The sequence below is a fragment of the Miniopterus natalensis genome, chromosome 14, assembly GCF_054644295.1.
Source record: "Miniopterus natalensis isolate mMinNat1 chromosome 14, mMinNat1.hap1, whole genome shotgun sequence".
NCBI lineage: Eukaryota > Metazoa > Chordata > Mammalia > Chiroptera > Miniopteridae > Miniopterus > Miniopterus natalensis.
The window spans coordinates 23,836,010-23,854,652 of NC_142094.1; the positions used below are offsets into that span (position 1 = coordinate 23,836,010).

General features: G+C 41.1%; 3 protein-coding genes across 3 annotated transcripts in view; 1 reads left to right on the plus strand and 2 right to left on the minus strand.

Moving 5' to 3' along the window:
* The window catches only part of HNRNPH3 (heterogeneous nuclear ribonucleoprotein H3), a 79,531-nt gene extending 74,480 nt beyond the window's left edge, over positions 1-5,051 (minus strand). The window contains exon 1 of the mRNA XM_087824389.1: positions 5,028-5,051. The gene's annotated coding sequence lies outside the window, so the exon portion shown is untranslated. The remainder of the gene's footprint in view (positions 1-5,027) is intronic.
* Positions 5,052-5,173: 122 nt separating this feature from the next.
* Positions 5,174-5,641, plus strand: ATOH7 (atonal bHLH transcription factor 7). The gene has a single exon (XM_016198421.2). The coding sequence runs from the start codon at positions 5,174-5,176 to the stop codon at positions 5,639-5,641; it is 468 nt and encodes a 155-aa protein (XP_016053907.2).
* Positions 5,642-13,845: 8,204 nt separating this feature from the next.
* Positions 13,846-18,643, minus strand: part of MYPN (myopalladin) — a 75,078-nt gene continuing 70,280 nt past the window's right edge. The window contains exon 20 of the mRNA XM_016198399.2: positions 13,846-17,467. Within this exon, the coding sequence (XP_016053885.1) occupies positions 17,298-17,467 (170 nt within the window). The 3' untranslated portion in view covers positions 13,846-17,297. The remainder of the gene's footprint in view (positions 17,468-18,643) is intronic.

Sequence of the window (18,643 nt, forward strand, 5' to 3'; positions counted from 1 at the left end):
AAACACTGAAGCAAAAATGAGCATAAGGAGGGATGGCTCATCTAGACCCTGGATAACTGCAACAGGTCATTTTGTTTATCTAAACAAGCACCTATATTGCATTTGATTGTATGCCAGGCATAGATCTGAGTGCTTTACAAAGACTAATTCAATCCTCATATCAGGTTTACGAGACTGGCTCTATTATTAACCCTCTTTTACAGAGAAAATAAGAGGCATAGAGAAGTTAAGGTCGCCGCTAGAATTCACATCATGACCAACTGTAGTTTTATGCATAAAAGGTTCAAAATTATTCCTTAAATTCAAAACCTGCAGAAACTGATGAGTTCATTTTCATTATCATTTGTAAAAACTATTTATAATATGTAATATTAGCTTTCATTTAAAGAGTGACTTCCTTAGGGACCAGGCAGAGTCCTTTCCAGGTACAATCTCTCTTTTTTTTTTAAATGATGTCTTGTTGTGTTTTTAAAAATACATCTTTATTGATTTCAGAGAGAGGAAGGGAAAGGGAGAGAGAGATAGAAACATCAATGATGAGAGAGTCGTCATTAATCAGCTGCCTGTTGCAGGCCCCCCCTGGGGATCGCATGTGCCCTGACCAGGATCGTACGGCAATTCCTTGGATCCCAGGCTGACGCTCAACCGCTGAGCCACGCCTGGCCAAGCTACAATCTCATTTTAATGTTTACTACTGCCCTGTGAGGTAGGCATTATTACTCCACTTTGCAGACGGGGAAGAAGTGATTTCTGCAGGAGCATACAGCTAGTTGACAGGAGGTCCAGGATTCAGAACTAACTTCAAAGATGGGGTTTAGCCCAGATGGTAATAGGAAGCTAAGATCCACTATTGAGAAAAATGAATGCAGAGTCCAAACCATGCAAGTCAGTTGGGGTCATGGCGACAACAAAATTTGACCACCAAGCCAGAATTCTCATGCAGTGTGTGAAGTGACTGTCAGTTGGAGAATCACGTGGGGCCCTTTGGTGAGCCCGTACTTTGGGAGTCTGGGGCTTGGGGCAGGGCCCCTCATCTTTGTCATCTTTCTCTTGGCCTCATTATTTCTGTGTCCCTTCTGAGTTTCTGCCCTCCACTGGGTTTTCTCTTCTCTGGATCTTTGAGGGGCAGGGAACAGAGGTACAATACTTTGCTTCTCCCTTCCTTTCTCTCTCTTTTTTTAAAAAAAAAATATATCTTGATTGATTTCAGAGAGAGGAAAGGAGAGGGAGAGAGAGATAGAAACATCAATGATGAGAGAGTCATTGATTGGCTGCCTCCTGCACGCCCCCGACTGGGGATCGAGCCCTCAACCCGGGCATGTGCCCTGACCGGGAATTGAAACCCGATCGCCTGGATCCTAGGTCAACGCTCAACCGCTGAGCCACACCCGGCCAGGCCTCCCTTCCTTTCTCTAAACTTAGAAATCCTTTTGCAGGCCACCCCCTTAGTAACTACACAGCACATTATAAAATTATAAGAACTTTTAACACCTTGCACTTCTGGTCTTTAATGAAATACAAGTGGAACTCAACTTCATCATTCCTTTGCCTTTTACTGGCTTACCTCTGAGTCTTTCAGGGAACCAGAACCCCCCCGATTGCCACCGTCTCCAGAAAGAAGCCCTTATTCCTCATTTTGCATATTTTTCTCTGCAAATTTCAGAAATAACTTTTTTTGCCAAGTGTTTTCCTCTCTTTATTTTAATTGTGTGTTTATTTGGAGAGTTTCCATTTTAAAAATTAAATATGGTTTTGGATAATAAAAGAATGTTTACCCTTGAACTTATTCTACATATTTTATGTAGTAATTTCCAGCTACTGATCTTTTACCTCTAAAATAATCTCTCTCCTATTTTTCCACTCCTACAGGTGTCAGCTCCTTCAACCTTCCCCTCTCTCCCATGTCCATCTGACAGTTTTGATTTCTGGCCAACTTCCAGACATACTGTAACTGCCAATTCACTTGGTAGGATCATGCCCGCAGTACAGAAACACTGTGGAAATCAGTCTGACGTGCATGTTCTTCTGGATAAAATGGCTATGGATGTGTTTTTCATAAGAAAGAATCCATTTTGCATTCAAAATCTGGAGCTAGTGTGTGTTCTTTACAAGATGAGGGAATAAAAATCATTCATATGGGTTATTAACTAGGAATGCATTCATTCTGACCAGAGTCCATCTATAAATTATCTAATTTATTTTCCAGCCATTCAGTCTGGATCATTTATTATCTATTATTTTCTAGGCACTGTGCTAGACACTAAGGGTTATAAAATAAATGACACTGTCCTTTAAGCACAACATTTCTAATTCTATTCCTAAAACTTTGACTAGTGACTTATCTGACTTTGGGAAGTCACTGGTGGATCTCAGTTGCCCCATTGTAAACTGAGGGGCTTGTATTAAGGGACTTCATAATTTTAAAACCTCTAAAATCAAGGACACAGAAGATTTGACTTCTTGTCTTAATTCAGTCATTAAGTTGCTCAGTGCCTTTGAGCAGAGTGTTTAGTTTCCGGATCTCGGTCTCCTCCTCCATAAAATAAATGGGAGGTCCTAGGTCAGGTTTGAAAAAAGCGTGTTCCAAGGAACTTTGTTAATAGGCCTTTCTAGGAAAAAAGGGCCCTGTTTTAAAAAGTTTAGGAAACACTGGAGTCAATAGGCTTCTTTACTTCAGGACTTCTTAGAAATTTTACTATACCAATTCTGCTTCATGGCTCTCCAAGTAGGAGATAGCGAATATATTTCCCAAACTTACTTGACAATGGAATCCTTTTCTCCAGAAGCATCTTTATAGTACTAATAAATTGTCCTTCATAATACATTTGGGACATGTTTTACTATATGTCTTCTAAGACCCTTTATTGCAGCAATACTCTCTATCCTTGGATCAATTTCATGTTATAGGTATCTGCTAGTTTATGGTCTAATACGGCTGGGATGTGTGCATACTGCTTGCTGTTTCCCTTCCTCTTCAAGCTATGCTTTTGATTTTTTTGGTGCACAGGCTATAATCACACCAACCCTGAATACATGGCCTTCCTGTAAAATCATGTATCTCATTAGCACTTTGGTCATTAGTGTTCAGAATAAGTGTACAGTATGTGGGGAAATGTTCCAAAAAGAAGCACAGAGGAGGTTCCGGGGGGACGGGGGGTAAAGGGAAGAGATAAATGAATATGAGGAATAATAGCCTTAATAGGGTAGATTTCCATAAAAACTCAAAAAAATATACTTGACATCTTGGTGACTAAATAGCATACTCTTTCCTTTCACAGGACTACCGTTCCTGACCAAGATTGTTAAGACCCAGAGTAATAGAGCTGACTGGCTCCATGCAAAAGTCTGTTCAGCATCTGTCATGCTGGAGATCATTAATGTTCAATTGCATTCTATTGTCTTCATGTTACTCAACTTTGTTTCACTGTCATTGTTTCAACTGGGGATTAATCAACTATTTATGGGAAGATTGGACTTGGAGTAAGGGCAGTCACAACGGGGTTTCAGTCTGAGGCAATGTGGGGGAAGCAAGTCACAGTTAAAAGACTCCTGATTTGTGAGTTTGTTGATAACGTAATTAAACAAAAATGTCTGAGAATAATGCTGACAAACTCATATTTCAAAAGGAAAAAGAACACATTTGGTCTTCCTGAAGAATCAAGATTTAATCTGGCTTGAATCTATTTGGAGTGGGTTTCTCTGCCACTTTAGTTTTCCTTAAGAGCTAGAAAGAAGCTGTTTTGAGAGAATCACGCTAATGGATTCTCTGTATAAATCAGCTCATCATTATCAGTAAAGGAAATCACGCTTCATTATTGTTCCTGAAGAGAGTGGACACGACTGAAACATCCAAGTAGTATGAAATATTTACAGCTTTATGAGGTGGGGGGGGGGGGCGGGAGAGGGGGGTAAGGAACTTTTATTAGGAGCTGTTTTTTAAAATCTCACAAATTACTTAGATGTTTCCATTTTGCACATATATGTGCATTATGATTAGTCTTATTAGATTTAAATGTCAAATAATTAAGTGAATATCATTTTAATGTTCATCCCCCAAACACTTATGAACCTGTGTCAGAAGAAAGAGTATAAATTCTGAATTAATTTGCCCAAGTATCCCAACTCATGCAATCCAATTATATAATGAGAATAATATAAATTTAACACACCATTAATATCTTTTGATATGTTATAACAAATTGTTCTGCAGAAAACAGCCAAATTATTTACATAGTAAAATTCCAGGCCTGCAATAGTAGGATCTGCTATTTTGTCCCAACTTAACAGCTAAAATGCAAATGTCAACATATTAGATCAGCATTATCCAAAATTGTCACACATCTTGACAAAGCTAAATCTTCTTATACTAAACCAACAAGCGCACTCACATGATTTCTAATAAATTTAAAACCTCGGTTAAGTTTTTGATACGTGAGCTGCCCGTTGATATGGGAAAAGATGGACCAAGCTCTCCCCCCACATCTCCGCCCCACCTCGTTACTCTTTCGGGGACAGCCAGGCCCCTCCAGATGGTGTGTTACTGCTGGACATAGCTTTGGAGAAACTTCAACAGACGCAGGCTGTAATGTCAGGGTTTTGCTGTGCGTGTCCCCCCCCCCCCCGCGGTTCCCAGGATAGGAAGGTGCTGAGATGGAAGCCGAGGGACGCCCGCCCACCTGCCACCACCTGTTCCCTCCTTCAGCCCTCTACTATAAAGTCTCCTCCCTCAAAGATTTCTCCAGCATTTCTCCCACAGCTGCTGCGGAAAACGCGCTCCCTCCCTGCCTGAGCTTCGAGAAAGACTTCGGCTACCAGAAAAGAAGTCCCGGGCTTTCCCAGAGGACTGCAAAGGCCCTCCCCAAACCAGCCACACTAAATTCCGCCGCCAGAAGGTTCCCTTCTCTTCCTCAACTTCGCGTGGGGAACATGACTCTCTCTTCAGCATCTCAATTTCCCCCAACTTTGGGCAAGTGAAGAGACATCCATCAGGTTACCCCGTAGGACCGAAGGCGGCGGCCGGTACTTACTCCGTAAACTCTGATTCCCCGCGAACTGCTGAGTGTGGAACGTCCTTGCTCAGAAGAGCCGCGTTGGGGGGCTGCCCCAGCGACCAGCCCACGCGCGGGTGCGGAGCGGGCGAGCGCGCTCGGCGCCCGCCTGCTTCCCGCGGGGCATGAAGTCCTGCAAGCCCGGCGGCCCCGGCAGCCCCGCGGCGGGCGCGCGAGCCGCGGGCGCGTGCGCGGGCGGCGCGGAGTGCGCGGGCGCGTGCGCCGGGGCCGGGCGGCTGGAGAGCGCGGCGCGCAGGCGCCTGGCGGCCAACGCGCGCGAGCGCCGCCGCATGCAGGGGCTCAACACGGCGTTCGACCGGCTGCGCAGGGTGGTGCCTCAGTGGGGCCAGGACAAAAAGCTGTCCAAGTACGAGACCCTGCAGATGGCGCTGAGCTACATCATGGCTCTGACCCGCATCCTGGCTGAGGCCGAGCGCTTCGGCTCGGAGAGGGACTGGGTCAACCTCCACTGCGAGCACTTCGGCCGCGACCACTACCTCCCGTTTGCGGGCGCGAAGCTGCCGGGCGAGAGCGAGCCCTACGGCCAGCGGCTCTTCGGCTTCCAGCCCGAGCCCTTCCAGATGGCCAGCTAGGGCCCGCGGCCCGCGGGGGCGACGATGCCCAGGGATCTTGCTCTGGAGCCGCGCCCCTTTGCCCCAGGATCGGCCGGGGCTGGCGGTGGCCACGGATGCATTCTTAGAATAAAATTAGACAACTTCCAGGTTCCTTTATTTTGCATCACTAGTCTGTGGACACGGTGACTTTATTTTCTTTCTTTCCCCCTTATCAGTATTTTGCAGGTTTCATTGATGGATCTTGTGAATGGTTTTGGATGCTGTGAAAATACTACACCACCACCCTCCCCTTTGCTGGACTACTTTGAGGGAAAACAATCTTAAGAAAAAATAGAATTAGACTATACTGCAGTTTTAATTCTCAGAGAAATAATCACTTCCTTAAACTTTGTAAGTTTGTCCTGCTCGGGTGAAGTTGCAGTATCCATTCCTTGTGTATGCTTAAAACAGAGCTACCTTCCTGTCGTGTAGATGCATTTGTGCTTAGTGCGTTGTGTGTGCATGCGTGAAGTAGTCAGGCTTATTTTTTCTTTTCCAGTAGAGTACATGGCCATGAATTTCTGTATTTTTAAAAACTATGTATACATTATTAAAATATAGATTTTGTAAAATATAGGTAAAAACGAGGGTTTGCTTTTCATGCCAGGTACCCGGTTAGTTTCCTGATGGCGCAAAAGCCTAACTGGGGGTGATGCTATTGAGTGCTTCCCTGAGCAAAGATGTGGAGTTTAAATCTAATCACACCAATGGTAAATGTGCTGTTTTGTAATACTTCCTCAAAAAAATGCAAGCTGAGAGACGCGTAATTAATTTGAAAGTTTTCTCTGTCAACTTGGAAATAATAGATGTATTTTTCATGGTTTTTTAATGATTAAATTAATTGAAATAATATTTAGCTTTAGGTAACTAGATATATGGTTCCTCAATATTTTATTTTCCTTAAGCCAATTACTATTAATTCCTTACAAATACCCAAATATATATACATTGTTCCTATGTTTGTTCCTGTACATATATATACATAAACTAACACCGAGAGAAATAAAAAAAAAAAGTTCCATTTGGAAGTGGTTTCCTTTTCATCAGTACCAAATTGAGCAGTAAGAGCTTCACCACTGTCAAGGCTAATCAGGATGGAAGCAAAATAACGCACATGGTATTTGTTTGAATTACTTTTATAAATTTGCTTACCCGTTGGATGAATAAACAGAACCTTAATATAAAGGGTGACTTTGTGGTCAACGGCACTGAATGCATTTGGGAGGCTGTCTTGCTAATAATTAGAATACGTAGGCCTCTAAGTTATCTTTGGACCTTGTCACAAGTCAACAAAGACAAGGACATCCTCCAAACTCTTTTATTATAAATTCCAACGCCTAACTTCAACTTCAGATACAACCATTTGTTTGCAACTTATCTATAGAATCTCCATTAACATTTTTACTTTCTTAGTTATCCTAATTATCAAAATCCACTTGGTTTGTGATGAATGTGTCTTCCCCAGTACAGAAATCTAAGCTTACAAAATCACAAGTGGATCTCTAGAAATCCACTGAGAGACTAACGATAAATTTCCCTCCTGATATCTGGTAAGAAGACACTGAGGAGGGTTGAGGACTTTGCTTCCAAACTGCAAATTAGAGAGTAAAATGTTTAATTTCTTGACCTCAACAGCTCTTAGAAGACACCATAGTCCAACAGGCAGCACAGTTCGGAAGTGATGATGCCAGGACCTTCTCTGGTCACACCCCACTCTGCCGTGTGCATTTGGCCTAATGACAAGGCTTAGGGCATCTGCTTGCCTCACTATTTGAGTACAATAGCCTAATTATTTAGACTTAAAAGGCTTCATTAATAATCCCAGTAAATTTGTAGAGTTCGAGAATGAATAAAATCAGTGTAAAAGAAAACCCAAAAGCGTTGTGTTTTTCAGAGAAAGTGTCAAAATTGTATGAAAATCACTGACCCTTTTTCATGCAGGGTTCTCATTCCCCTGCCCGGACTGTGACTAATACCTTGTAAAGGAGACCATTCTTTTCATTTCTCTCCACAGCTTTTAGTACAGAGGTTTAGAAAGAATAAACAGTAATTATTTCTTTTATGGTTTTTAATAGCAGTTTCTCAATGAAATTGAACAATTTAATTAAAGTGATGAGATTCTATTCCCACGCCTCTCCTTCCCCATCCCCATTCTTCCAAAAGAATGGGAATCTCTCTGTCCAATATTATGCCTTTAGCTCCCTGTTTCTGTGTTTATGGAAATCTTTGGAAGCAATTTAGCTCTTACCAAATCCCCAAGCTTTCCACCCAACTTGATGTACTATTTCCCCCACTGAAAGATATTTCAGGGAAATGTAAATGGGTCTCAGTGATCAAATCCAATCTTTGATAAAACTCCTTAATAAATCAACGAATATATCAAGCACCTATGCATACCCAGGCTTACTCAAAACCATCCTCGTGCTTGGGTAGGCAGCTGAGAACACCACACATGTATTATTCAACAAGCGCTCCTAAACAGAGTGTAGCTGAATGCTGCAGCAGTGGACTCTATGTGCCATAAGAGCTCTTAAGAGGGGCATTAAATAATAAAAGAAGGCTTCCCCCTTACCATCCTCGATAGGGTTTTTCAGTTGGACATAGAAATATGGGACAGACTGACGAATTTCACAAGAAAGGTGGGGAAGGGAGGGTGTGGGTGGGTGGAGAGAGATTAACCAAAGAATTTATATGCATATATGCATAACCCTGGACACAGACAATAGTGTGGGGAAGGCCTGGGGCAGGGAGGGGGTACAAGGTGGAGGGGGTCAATGGGGGAAAAAAGAGGACCTCTGTAATACTTTCAACAATAAAGATACATTTTTTTTTTAAAAAAAGGATTAGGCTTTCTTAACATCCAACACAGTTCCTAAGTTAAGGTGACTTTTATATTAATGAAGACCTAAAATTTCTGCTAGCTTTGAGCTAGATAGCCTTTGTTTGGGTCGTGGTTAATGGAGCTGCAGGATTCACCTATTAAGGCTCGGTTCACTTACATCAGCCATCTTACAGTAAAACAGAGGTGCTATTTTTGGGCTGAATTTGGCTAGACTCTACTCTCTGCTTTCTTTGGGTGTCACTAAAGATATCTCTTTTTACTACTGAGGAGGTGAAAGAAATTTCAAAGTGCATATAAGACCATAAATATCTGACCTATCTTCTCAGAAGGTTGACCCGTTCCGCTCTCTGGTCATGAATGCACCAGTGGGTACAAGCTTTAACAACTGTTTTATTGAATTAACACAGGACGTTTGGTTTGCTATTTCAACTGGTAATGTATCCAAAAATATACCTGAGCTGAAGGGAAACCTCTGACAGCAAGTATTTACCCATCTCACATGCAAAGTCTGGGAACAAAAACAAAAACAAACCCAACAATTAATTGAGAATAAATAAAATTTTATTTAATAAATAAACAGTCCATCACATCCTCTAAACTGCTTTTAAAAACATCCAGGTGGAATTAAATACTGTTTTTAAATTCTCATTTTTCTTCTTCTAATTGCAAAATTTCCAAACAGAACACAACCCTCAATAAATCTTTAAGAAAGCACGAGAAAACAGCGACGGTGTCATGGAGGTGACGTGGTCTACCGGAATACAGTACCATATATGTGCTCGGAACAAAGACAGTTTATGCTCACAACAAACATGTTGGCTTAGGTGGTCAGTTCCACAGACTATCTAACATGCACAGGAATAAAAGCCAAGATCCATTCATTGCTTTCTAATAATAGAGGCAAAATATACAGTTTATGTAATTCACACATTTCAAAGTGGCTACTCTAATGATTTTTTTTCCCCCCATTAGGATTTTAATAACCAAAAAAGTACCTTAGAAAATAAGTTGACTCAGGCTTTCTAAGATGGAAGCATACCAGGTTTGTGAACTTTTGGGGCCTTGTGTGTTTTCAAGTGGAAAGAACTCATGCAGGAAGAAAAAGGAAAAGTGTAAGTAAGAGGTGTCACTTGATCCTGACTGAATTGGGTGAGCTATGGGTGCTCCACGACTGCATACGTGTGTGTGTGTGTGTGTGTGTGTGTGCACTCCTATGGCACGAATACATCCATGGCTGAAATGAATCATTGGGGTTAAATTCAGACTTGATGTAACTGTGAATGGCAAAACAGAGACCAAAAGATACGCTCATTTTTGAGGGTCCATATCTACCCGTTATCCTAAGTTGATCCATTTCACTGTAAGGCCATTGACACGCGAGGACGGACGGTTTCTTCACCGGGTCTGGGCCTGCACGATGGAGTTGTCCGAGCTGCTTCAGCCACAGAGGCACAGGGAACTCCTTGCTGTTCCTCTGTGCACTCCCGAGTCATTTTTTCCACTAGCTTCAGTCACAGACACAAGAGTCAGAGTTCCCTTTGACTATTCTGCCTATGCCAAAATAAATTTCCCTGGAATCTGCCTGCAGAAAGCAGATAGGATATTTCTTGAATTTTATTTTATCCCACATCTTTTTTCTTTTTTTACATTGCATACCATCTTATCAGAATATTTTGGCATTATGTATTGCCCTTCTAAAAAACAACAATAAAACAAAGTAGCAAGGCAGGAGAGATATGTGAACTTCTTAAATTAACTTCTTACTCTGGAAAAAATATTTTTTAACATTTCCCTTGGAATAAAAAAAACCAGCTACCACTTTTTTAAGGGTCTCTAAAATAAACTCTTCATAAATATTTGTTTATTCTATCTTCCATCCTGGGAAAGGCTCAAGTAGTTTGCTTATTTTATAGATGAAGAAACAGAGACCCCAGAGTTATAAAAAAATTAGAAAATGTGTCTGAAGTTCATCAGAATTATTAAAATTCCTCTTATTTCCAGGAATTGACCTAAGAATTCCTACAAATAAGGAGCTCTCCTAATGCTATTAAATATTTCACAGATTTTTATCTTGACATGAAAGTAATGAAGAGAGAAGGGCCTGTTAAGAAACTTAATGCTGAAGATTGAAAAAAGTAAGTGAAAATCAGAAAGGAAGATAAGGTATCTCTGAAATCAAAATACTGAAAAAATAAAATTTAATTTACCAACATGTGTTAAAAAATATAGTTGCATTCAAATTATGTCATTTGAATTACAGGGTTTTAACTCCCCTTAAAATACACAGTAAAACCACTTATACTGTGCACACATACACATTTAGTGAACTTTTGGTAGTGACTGCTATAGTCAATACTAGTATATAGTTAAATGGATTCTGAAACCACGAATTGTGGAAAAATTATAAGAATCTGCCTCTAGTTTGCAGATAACTCACTGAATCTGTGAAGAAATATCAGATTCTTTGGAATTTTGGAACAAAATTCACTCATCATATTACATGAAAACAATTCATGTTTCTTGTGGGTATTAGAATACTTGTATTGTGACAAAACTGTACTTGTACCTCCATTAATTTCCAATCTAAACTGATCTAAAAAGTCTCGCTTTTTAAAGTGTCTCTGTTTTCAGTTAGGAAGCTGAGTGAATTTTAATCTTAGATCGTTAAAGAACATTCTATGAGAAGTCTATTGAATGTACTGGATATTTCAGGAAGACCAAAACCCAGTTACCTTTCTGGTGCTCTAGAGATATTTAACCAGGTTATAATTCACGTAGTAATTTATACAGTTATAAAGATACTTTTAAAAAATCATTTAAAAAGTCTCAATATCTTTGTACATTAAAAAATCAGTTCTATTATTATCAAAAAGTAACTTTAAACCTGGAAATTAGAACTGTTACCTGCATTTTAAAGAAAAATGTACATTTATTTCTATTCAGCCTTAAAATATTTTCAAATGTTGAAATATTTTAATTTTTATTATTAGGGAAACATTTTCTATTCACTTATATATTAGAATATGGCAAATTAGTGTGTATACAGACATTTTCTTTGTGTTTACTCTTAGCATTTATGGCACAATTCTCAGGATTGAAAAGTGTGTTCTTTCTCTGTTTCTTGCAATTTTAAGGCTATTGCTCTTTGGAGTTTGAAGTGGCCATGATTTACATGTTAACAAAAGGCAGCATGTTCATGGTTCTATAATACTAAGTATGCTAACTAATATATAATTAGACAGAAATAAGAGGCAAACATATTTTTAACAAATATGCATTTTTTTTGCACCGCACAGATTTTTTAAAACATAGTATTAGCAACTTTTTTAGCATATTGATGACCACTGTGTTGTCAATGTTTAGAAGATGCTTGGCATTCTTCAAGCAAAGCTTTAGTAATTAACTTTCTGAAATATTGACCCACTTAAAAAAAGGCAATTAGTGGTGAAACGAACTTCAACAAACTCTATTGCAATCGAAGTGACTGTACATCTTACTGGGAAGGCACATTGATTTTCAACTTGACCATCAGCAGAAATACTTTGAGGCCAGGTTACCCAAGGACTCTGTAAGGGACCTTGAGTAAAGGTTATGATGAGTAAATTTGTCTTTAAGTTAGAAACTAACTTGTAGCCCATTTACAAAACAGACTCAGGCCAGGATCTCAGCTTGGGAGGTACTTTGGGAGTGTATGGGGAGGAGGCCGGGAGGAGGCTAGGATCAACAAGGACAATTTGGGTGTCTGACCCAGTCAGTTTTCTAGACTTCCTCTCACAGCCTGACTTTTTTTTTCTCTTCTTTGTCAGCAATTGTATCAATTAAAAGTTGACGCAAGTAAGAAAGCAACTGCTTTTAAAAATGCAGCACCTCTGAGAAGTGAAAGGACTCTCAGGCATTCAGAATTTGTTCAACTGGACTGCTTTCTTCTGAACATTAAGCCAAGACGCATGGAACTGGAGTTAGGTCATTTTGGATCATGAAGCATGTTGACAGGGAAGGGGTAAAATGGGAAGGGTTACAGCAGGGGGATTATAGAACACAGGGCATCTGGGGAGAAAAACACAGAATGGAGATAAATACAGAAAGGACCATAGGCATTCTTTAGCTTTAACACATCATAGACACAAAAAGGGCGGAGGAAGAAGTTTTTCTTCTCCTCTTATTGGCTGTTTTTCCTGGATCCCTATTGTTGGGATCATCACCCAATCAGGTGTAGTAGATTTTATAACTCGATCATGAATTAAATGGGCTTTACTAGGTTCACTTGGGAATCTGGTATTGGGTGATAATGTGTGTAAGAAAATTTATTCTGAGTTTTAAACAACCAATTTACAAGCGAACATTTAGAAGGCAACCCATTTATCATTCGAGGATTATCCAAATTAACCTGTCCCTACAAAAGTTAGCTTTTGACGCCTCTGGGAGTTACTCTCCACAGTATGTGTCATTCAGAGCTCTAGCTCTACCACGACTGGACTCTTGACCATTAATTTCTCATTGGATGTCTACAAAAGTTAAGTGAGGAGTAAACAAAGAAGAATGCATTGAAACCAGTTCCACTATTTGGCAATTCAGATTAAAACCCTGCTTTGGGGAAGGGCACTACGTTTCAAAAAGGCAGTTTGGTTTAAATGTCTCATTTTCTTTCTCTGCTTTCTGTCTGATCCCCATTTCTATGACTGACTATGTTATAAAAAGCCCTTGTTATAAAAAGGCTTAAATTTGGTTTAAATGTCTCATTTTCTTTCTCTGCTTTCTGTCTGATCCCCATTTCTATGACTGACTATGTTATAAAAAGCTCTTTGGAGAGAAGGGAGCTTATGGGGTCAGCACAGCTTTTTGAAACAAAGAGCCAGATGAACTGCATCAACCTTCCCTGGTCCATTTTTGCATGTTTTTGAGGTTCCTCTGGGGCTTCATGAATGCTTCATGTCTAATGAACATTGTGCAGGATAGTAGAGTCCAATGAGGCCAAAGCATGTGTTTATTTCTACTTTCCAGGCATGCACCGCATGGGCAACCGGGGGGATACATTCTTCACTGATGCCAACACGGCAGCTTTTTGCCACCCACAGCCCTTTGGACCTTTCTGGGTAAGTTCTGAACTAACTCTTCTGAAACTTTGCTTCTCATTAGAATCACCTGGGAAGCTTTAAAAAATACTGATGCCTAGGCCACAACCCCAGAACTTATGACTTTCTGATTTGGGGTTGTGACCCAGGCATCAGGATTTTTAAAAGCTCCCCAGGAGATTCTAATGTGCAAAGTTAAGAACCATTACTCTAAACTCAATTCACTTTATATAGAAACACATTGATTTACATAGAATTTTAAAGCTCAATTTAGGTCAATAAATATTTATTGAGTGCCTACTCTTAAAAGGTACACAGCAAACTTTTGACACAGTCCATACCAACAGGTAGCTAAAATCTAGTGTAGGAAAGACTGGGTTAGTGCAAGGGGAGGGGGCAGGCAGGTATATAGAGGCTGTGTTTTACATAAAATACTATACAAAGTTCTCTTCTTCCAGACTCAAGACATTTGCTATAAGGTTTCAAAGAAAATAGAATTGTATTTGGTTGGGGTCTGGGGAGTCAGAAAATATTTCACAGAGGCAGTACTTTGATGGACTTTCAGGAACAGGTAAGATTTCCATAGGTGTAGACTAGGAAGAGAGGTTTCCAGGTACAGGCAAAAGGGAGGCATGGGGCTGGAAAGCAGGGGGCCTGTGTTAAGTATGCTGCCACATCGGGTGTGTTTTCTGAGAAATGGATGAAGAGCTTTGGGATCATACTTGAGCAAGCCTTGAATGCCACAGGGCAGGACAGCTGGCACCTGAGTTAAATCCAGGGAGCCACTGGGGGTTTGAAATTGGGCAGTAATATGACTAGAGCAGTACTTAAGGAAGAATGAGCTCACGCTGAGATTTGGGCTGGACTTGAGTGTGGAGAAACAATAAGACTAGTGGCAGAAAGACCACTTAGAGGTATTTTATTATGGTTGAGGTCAGAAGTACTGAGGGAAATTAATAAAGTAATGAAAGTCTGACTGGAGAACTGCAGAGGGAAGGGAAGGAAGGGATGAATGTAAAAAAAAAAAAGATGTTAGAATTATTAGGATTTAACAATTGACTGGATAGAGGAAACAAAAAAAGGCTTGGATGCTTTTTATTTGGATTACTAGGTGCCATTAATAGAAATGATTAAACTAGGTTGAAGAATCATTTACAAAAGGGAAGATGATGAATCTGTTAGAAATGTTGAGTCCAAACATATCCAGCAGAACTAAAATTTCTCAGCTAAGTATTCCTCATTGTAATCGAATTCTCATAGCAGATTTGTTCAGCTCAGTGGTTCTCAACAAAGCGGGGTTCTGCATCTCAGAGAACATATGGCAATGTCTGGGGATGGTTTGGGTGGCCACAAGCCCAGGAGGGACTGCTATGCTCCTGGCATTTGGTGAGTAGAGGCCAGGGATGCCACTAAGCATCCTAGAGAGTACAGGACAGTCCCCCCAAACAAAGAATTATCCAGCCCCAAAAGTCAATAATGCTGAGGTTGGGAAACCTTGCTTTAACATAATCCAATAGCTCAATTTCAAATTTTGAGGGGAGCTGTTTATATTTTAGGTCAGTCAGCGCCACCTAAAGGCCAAATATAATATTTATCCCAGTTCTCCGTTGAACACTAAAAGGCAACAGATTAAAAAATATTCAGAAAGCTAAGACATATAGAGATGCAGAATATCCTTTCATGGGAGAACTGTCTAGGGTTTACAGAAATAAATGTGATGGGGAGGTTGGGTGTACAACTGTGAAGGAGCAATCCTGCAATTAGAAAGTTCCCTTTGGTTATAGGAGATTTCGTAATAGAAGCCATTATGGAAATAGGGCATTTTACAGGATTCACTCTATATGAAATGCATTCTATTTTATTACAGTTGCCTATACTTTTTAGTATTGTTTCTGCATATATGAAAAAGGAAACAAAATCTAATAATTCTGCTAAATAATTGAAACCTTGATTTTAGAGTCATGAAAAATATAGGATAAAGAGAACTAGAAAATTCTATTTGATATAGATTTTTTTTTTTTTTTTGCCCCAAAAGCAGCACTCTACATGCCTTATATCTTACCTCCCCCACTAGATTGTAAGCTCCCTGAGGTCAGGGACTGTGTCTTATTCATGTCTTTGTATCTCCCACAGTCTCGAGCGTAGCCTCTCATATACACACAAATGAATTTTTGAGTGAATGAGTTTATTTTTATACTGAAAATCCTTGCCTTGAAGTGAAGAAAATTTCAAGCCTTTCTAAACAATTACTATTTGTAATTGAGTGAGATGCCTGCTGAGGGCGCCTGGCTCAGAGAACACCAGAGACTTGGGCACAGGGGACTGGTAATAGATACTTCCAATTCGTATCACTGGTGAGCCTGGGAGCAAAGGGTGCTGTGATGAGCATTCCCAGGGAAATTTTTGGACTCATGTGGATTGTGAATTTCTCTAGCTAATGTAGGAAGCATTCACCCACCAAATATCTGTTGACTGTCTACTCTGTGCTAAGCACTCTTCTAGGCACTGGGGATATCACAGTGAACTTAAGTCTAAAAATTCCTTAAGCTGAAAGGCAGGTTTTGAATTGGTGGGTTAGAAAAAAGAGGCAAATTCCCCTCTCTTTCCACTTTCCCAGTTAGTATAGTATTTTATGTATAGAAAATGCAATTTGACTAATGATCCCCAAGCAGTTCACAACTATTAAAAACTCCTCCTTCCACAACCACTGCTCCACGGGGCAAGTGAAGAGCTCTCCCTCCCCTGCCTCCCCTTGTTTGTGTCTCTTTCTTCCTTACTGCCTCATACACTTCCAGACTTTTGGGGAGAGGGGAGGAGCGCGAGTGTCGTCGTATTTATGGGCAGACGATGACTCCTGAATATTTTGCAAGTGGCAATTGAAGCTAGTAGTTTTAAAAGTGTCCCCGTAGAAGATTTCTTTCTGGTTGTTTGTTTGTTTGTTTGTTTTTTAACAATCCCTTAGTTCTAGAGTCTAGGGATATATAAATTCAGAAAGAAAAAACCATTCACCATTGCATCCTAAAGAAAATGGTGCGGACAGGTGGGTGGAGCCCTGTTTTGGCTATAGCATTAGTGCACTGTGCAACACTGAGTGTTTCAGCGATTTTGTATCTCAAGCACATGTTGGCACCTTATTTTGTAGCTCAGTACACCCAGGATAAACAAATCAAAAATGTTTCTCCACATATGTGAGTTGTATGGCACGCTCTCCTAATACGAAGTAGAAGCTGACTTAATGAAGCCACCAAAACTACAGCTACGGATGTCATTGGTGAAAGGCGATGGAGGCCTCTCCATCTTTTCCCTTTGCACTGTTGGGTGAGTTACTGATACCTAAGGTCACTACCGCCTAACCCCTCTCAGCCCAAGCGTGTGGCGGCCCCTAATTGCTCCTAGTAGGGCCTAAACATCCCTAACACAGCATGGGGGAGGGGAGCACGCTAGCTTTTTCCCAAAGCAGTGGATGGCCGCGGCACGGCATCTTTGGTTCATCTGTTATTGTCTTCTCACATTTTTGTTGGAATCTTTAAAAGGCACAGCCCTACATCTCCTCCCCAGCCGAGACTGCGAGAGTCGCCAGCTGACTTGCACAAAGCGCTCCTTGCCACAGGTCCAGCAGTGTGGGAACTTTCTCAGATCCAGTTGCTTGGAAAACACTGGCTCTGGCTTGTCCTCCTTCCCCCTCCAGTCTGCCCCTGACACGGCAGGCACCCAGGCCTTCTTAGAGTTCATCGCTCTCCACTACACTTCGAGAAGAGCATGAATACACCATCGTGCTTTCCATGGAGGAGAAGGCAGAGAAAATGTCAAGTCCTTTACTGGTGAGAGATCCATAGCGACTGCCACTGGGCCGGACGGAGATGGGCGGTGGGATCTGCTGGTGCCACTGAGCTGGAAAATGGACCAAATAACATGTTGCAATGAAAGGAGTACAGTCTAGTGGGTACACTGCAGGCGTGCGTTCCGTTGCCACTCCAACACTTTCTGTGGGATGTTGGTAGAGCGTTAAAATAGATCTGGGTCTGAAATATCTCCTTTGTAAAAGATAACAGTGAAATCTCTCCTTCCCTGCCAGGAATAGGGAAACAGGGCTAGTGATCTCTTAAACCCCTAATTCCAAAACCTGTGATTCTAACCCAGTAAGATCTGGGACTATAAGAAGAAAGAGTGGGTGACTAGGGTGATTTATCAAAATTTTCCCCTCTCACCGACCTAGCATGGGGCCTGCGAGGGGCAGTGTAGAGAGGATTATAGGCTCTCAGGAGGTAGAGAAAAGAAACTTGAAGAAATGGAAGGCAAAAGATGGGTCCAACCCTCTGAGAATACCTGCCCCACACTCTCATCACCCTAATGAGCCATTACCTACCCAGCACCCTAATCAGGTTCTAATTAGTTACAGCAAGAAGACTGAAAAGTAATTATGTGCAATCAATCTCGGTTCAGGGCAAAAGAGAATGTATTAGAGGTTCCATGTTCACCAAGCACTGTCCAAAGGAGACCCTGCTTTTATCAGACACAATCATTAGGCTTGAATGAGGTCTGAATGAAATATCCATCCAAACTGCTGTCATCTCCTGTTCAGAAATTACCAAGCAGTCTTTTGATCAGGTTTCCAGAGGCCTTGGTGTGGAGAACCCTGAGGCTCTGCATTCTAGAAAGGTATCGGCCCTTGTAGCATTCCCATTTATGAATTGGACCTTTGTTCATTTCATTGTTTTGAATCACTTTTTCAGAGTTTAAATACTTCTGAGTGAACTGATAAGGTCAAACTTGGGAAGCTACAAAACTGAGGACAAAACTTACACAGAATCCACTAAAGAGAAGACGCTTGGGAGGCCTCAGTGAAGAGCCAGTGGCCCTCTCCCCCAGCCCTCCATTTCTTAGCCTTTCCCTGCTCTCTGACATCTTACCCAGGCTACTATAATTGCTGCTATTAGAAGCCCTCCTTTCAATGAGAGAGGGGAGCCTACTGTTCCTATTCCTCAGACAGGCAGGAGGTGGTGGTGAGGGACATAGGAGATTGATTTTACCCCAAGTCCACTATCATCTCCTCCACCCCCAGGTCCA

Excerpts from the sequence above, each read along its gene's own strand:
- ATOH7 (XM_016198421.2), top strand. The coding sequence starts at position 5,174 with ATGAAGTCCTGCAAGCCCGGCGGCCCCGGCAGCCCCGCGGCGGGCGCG.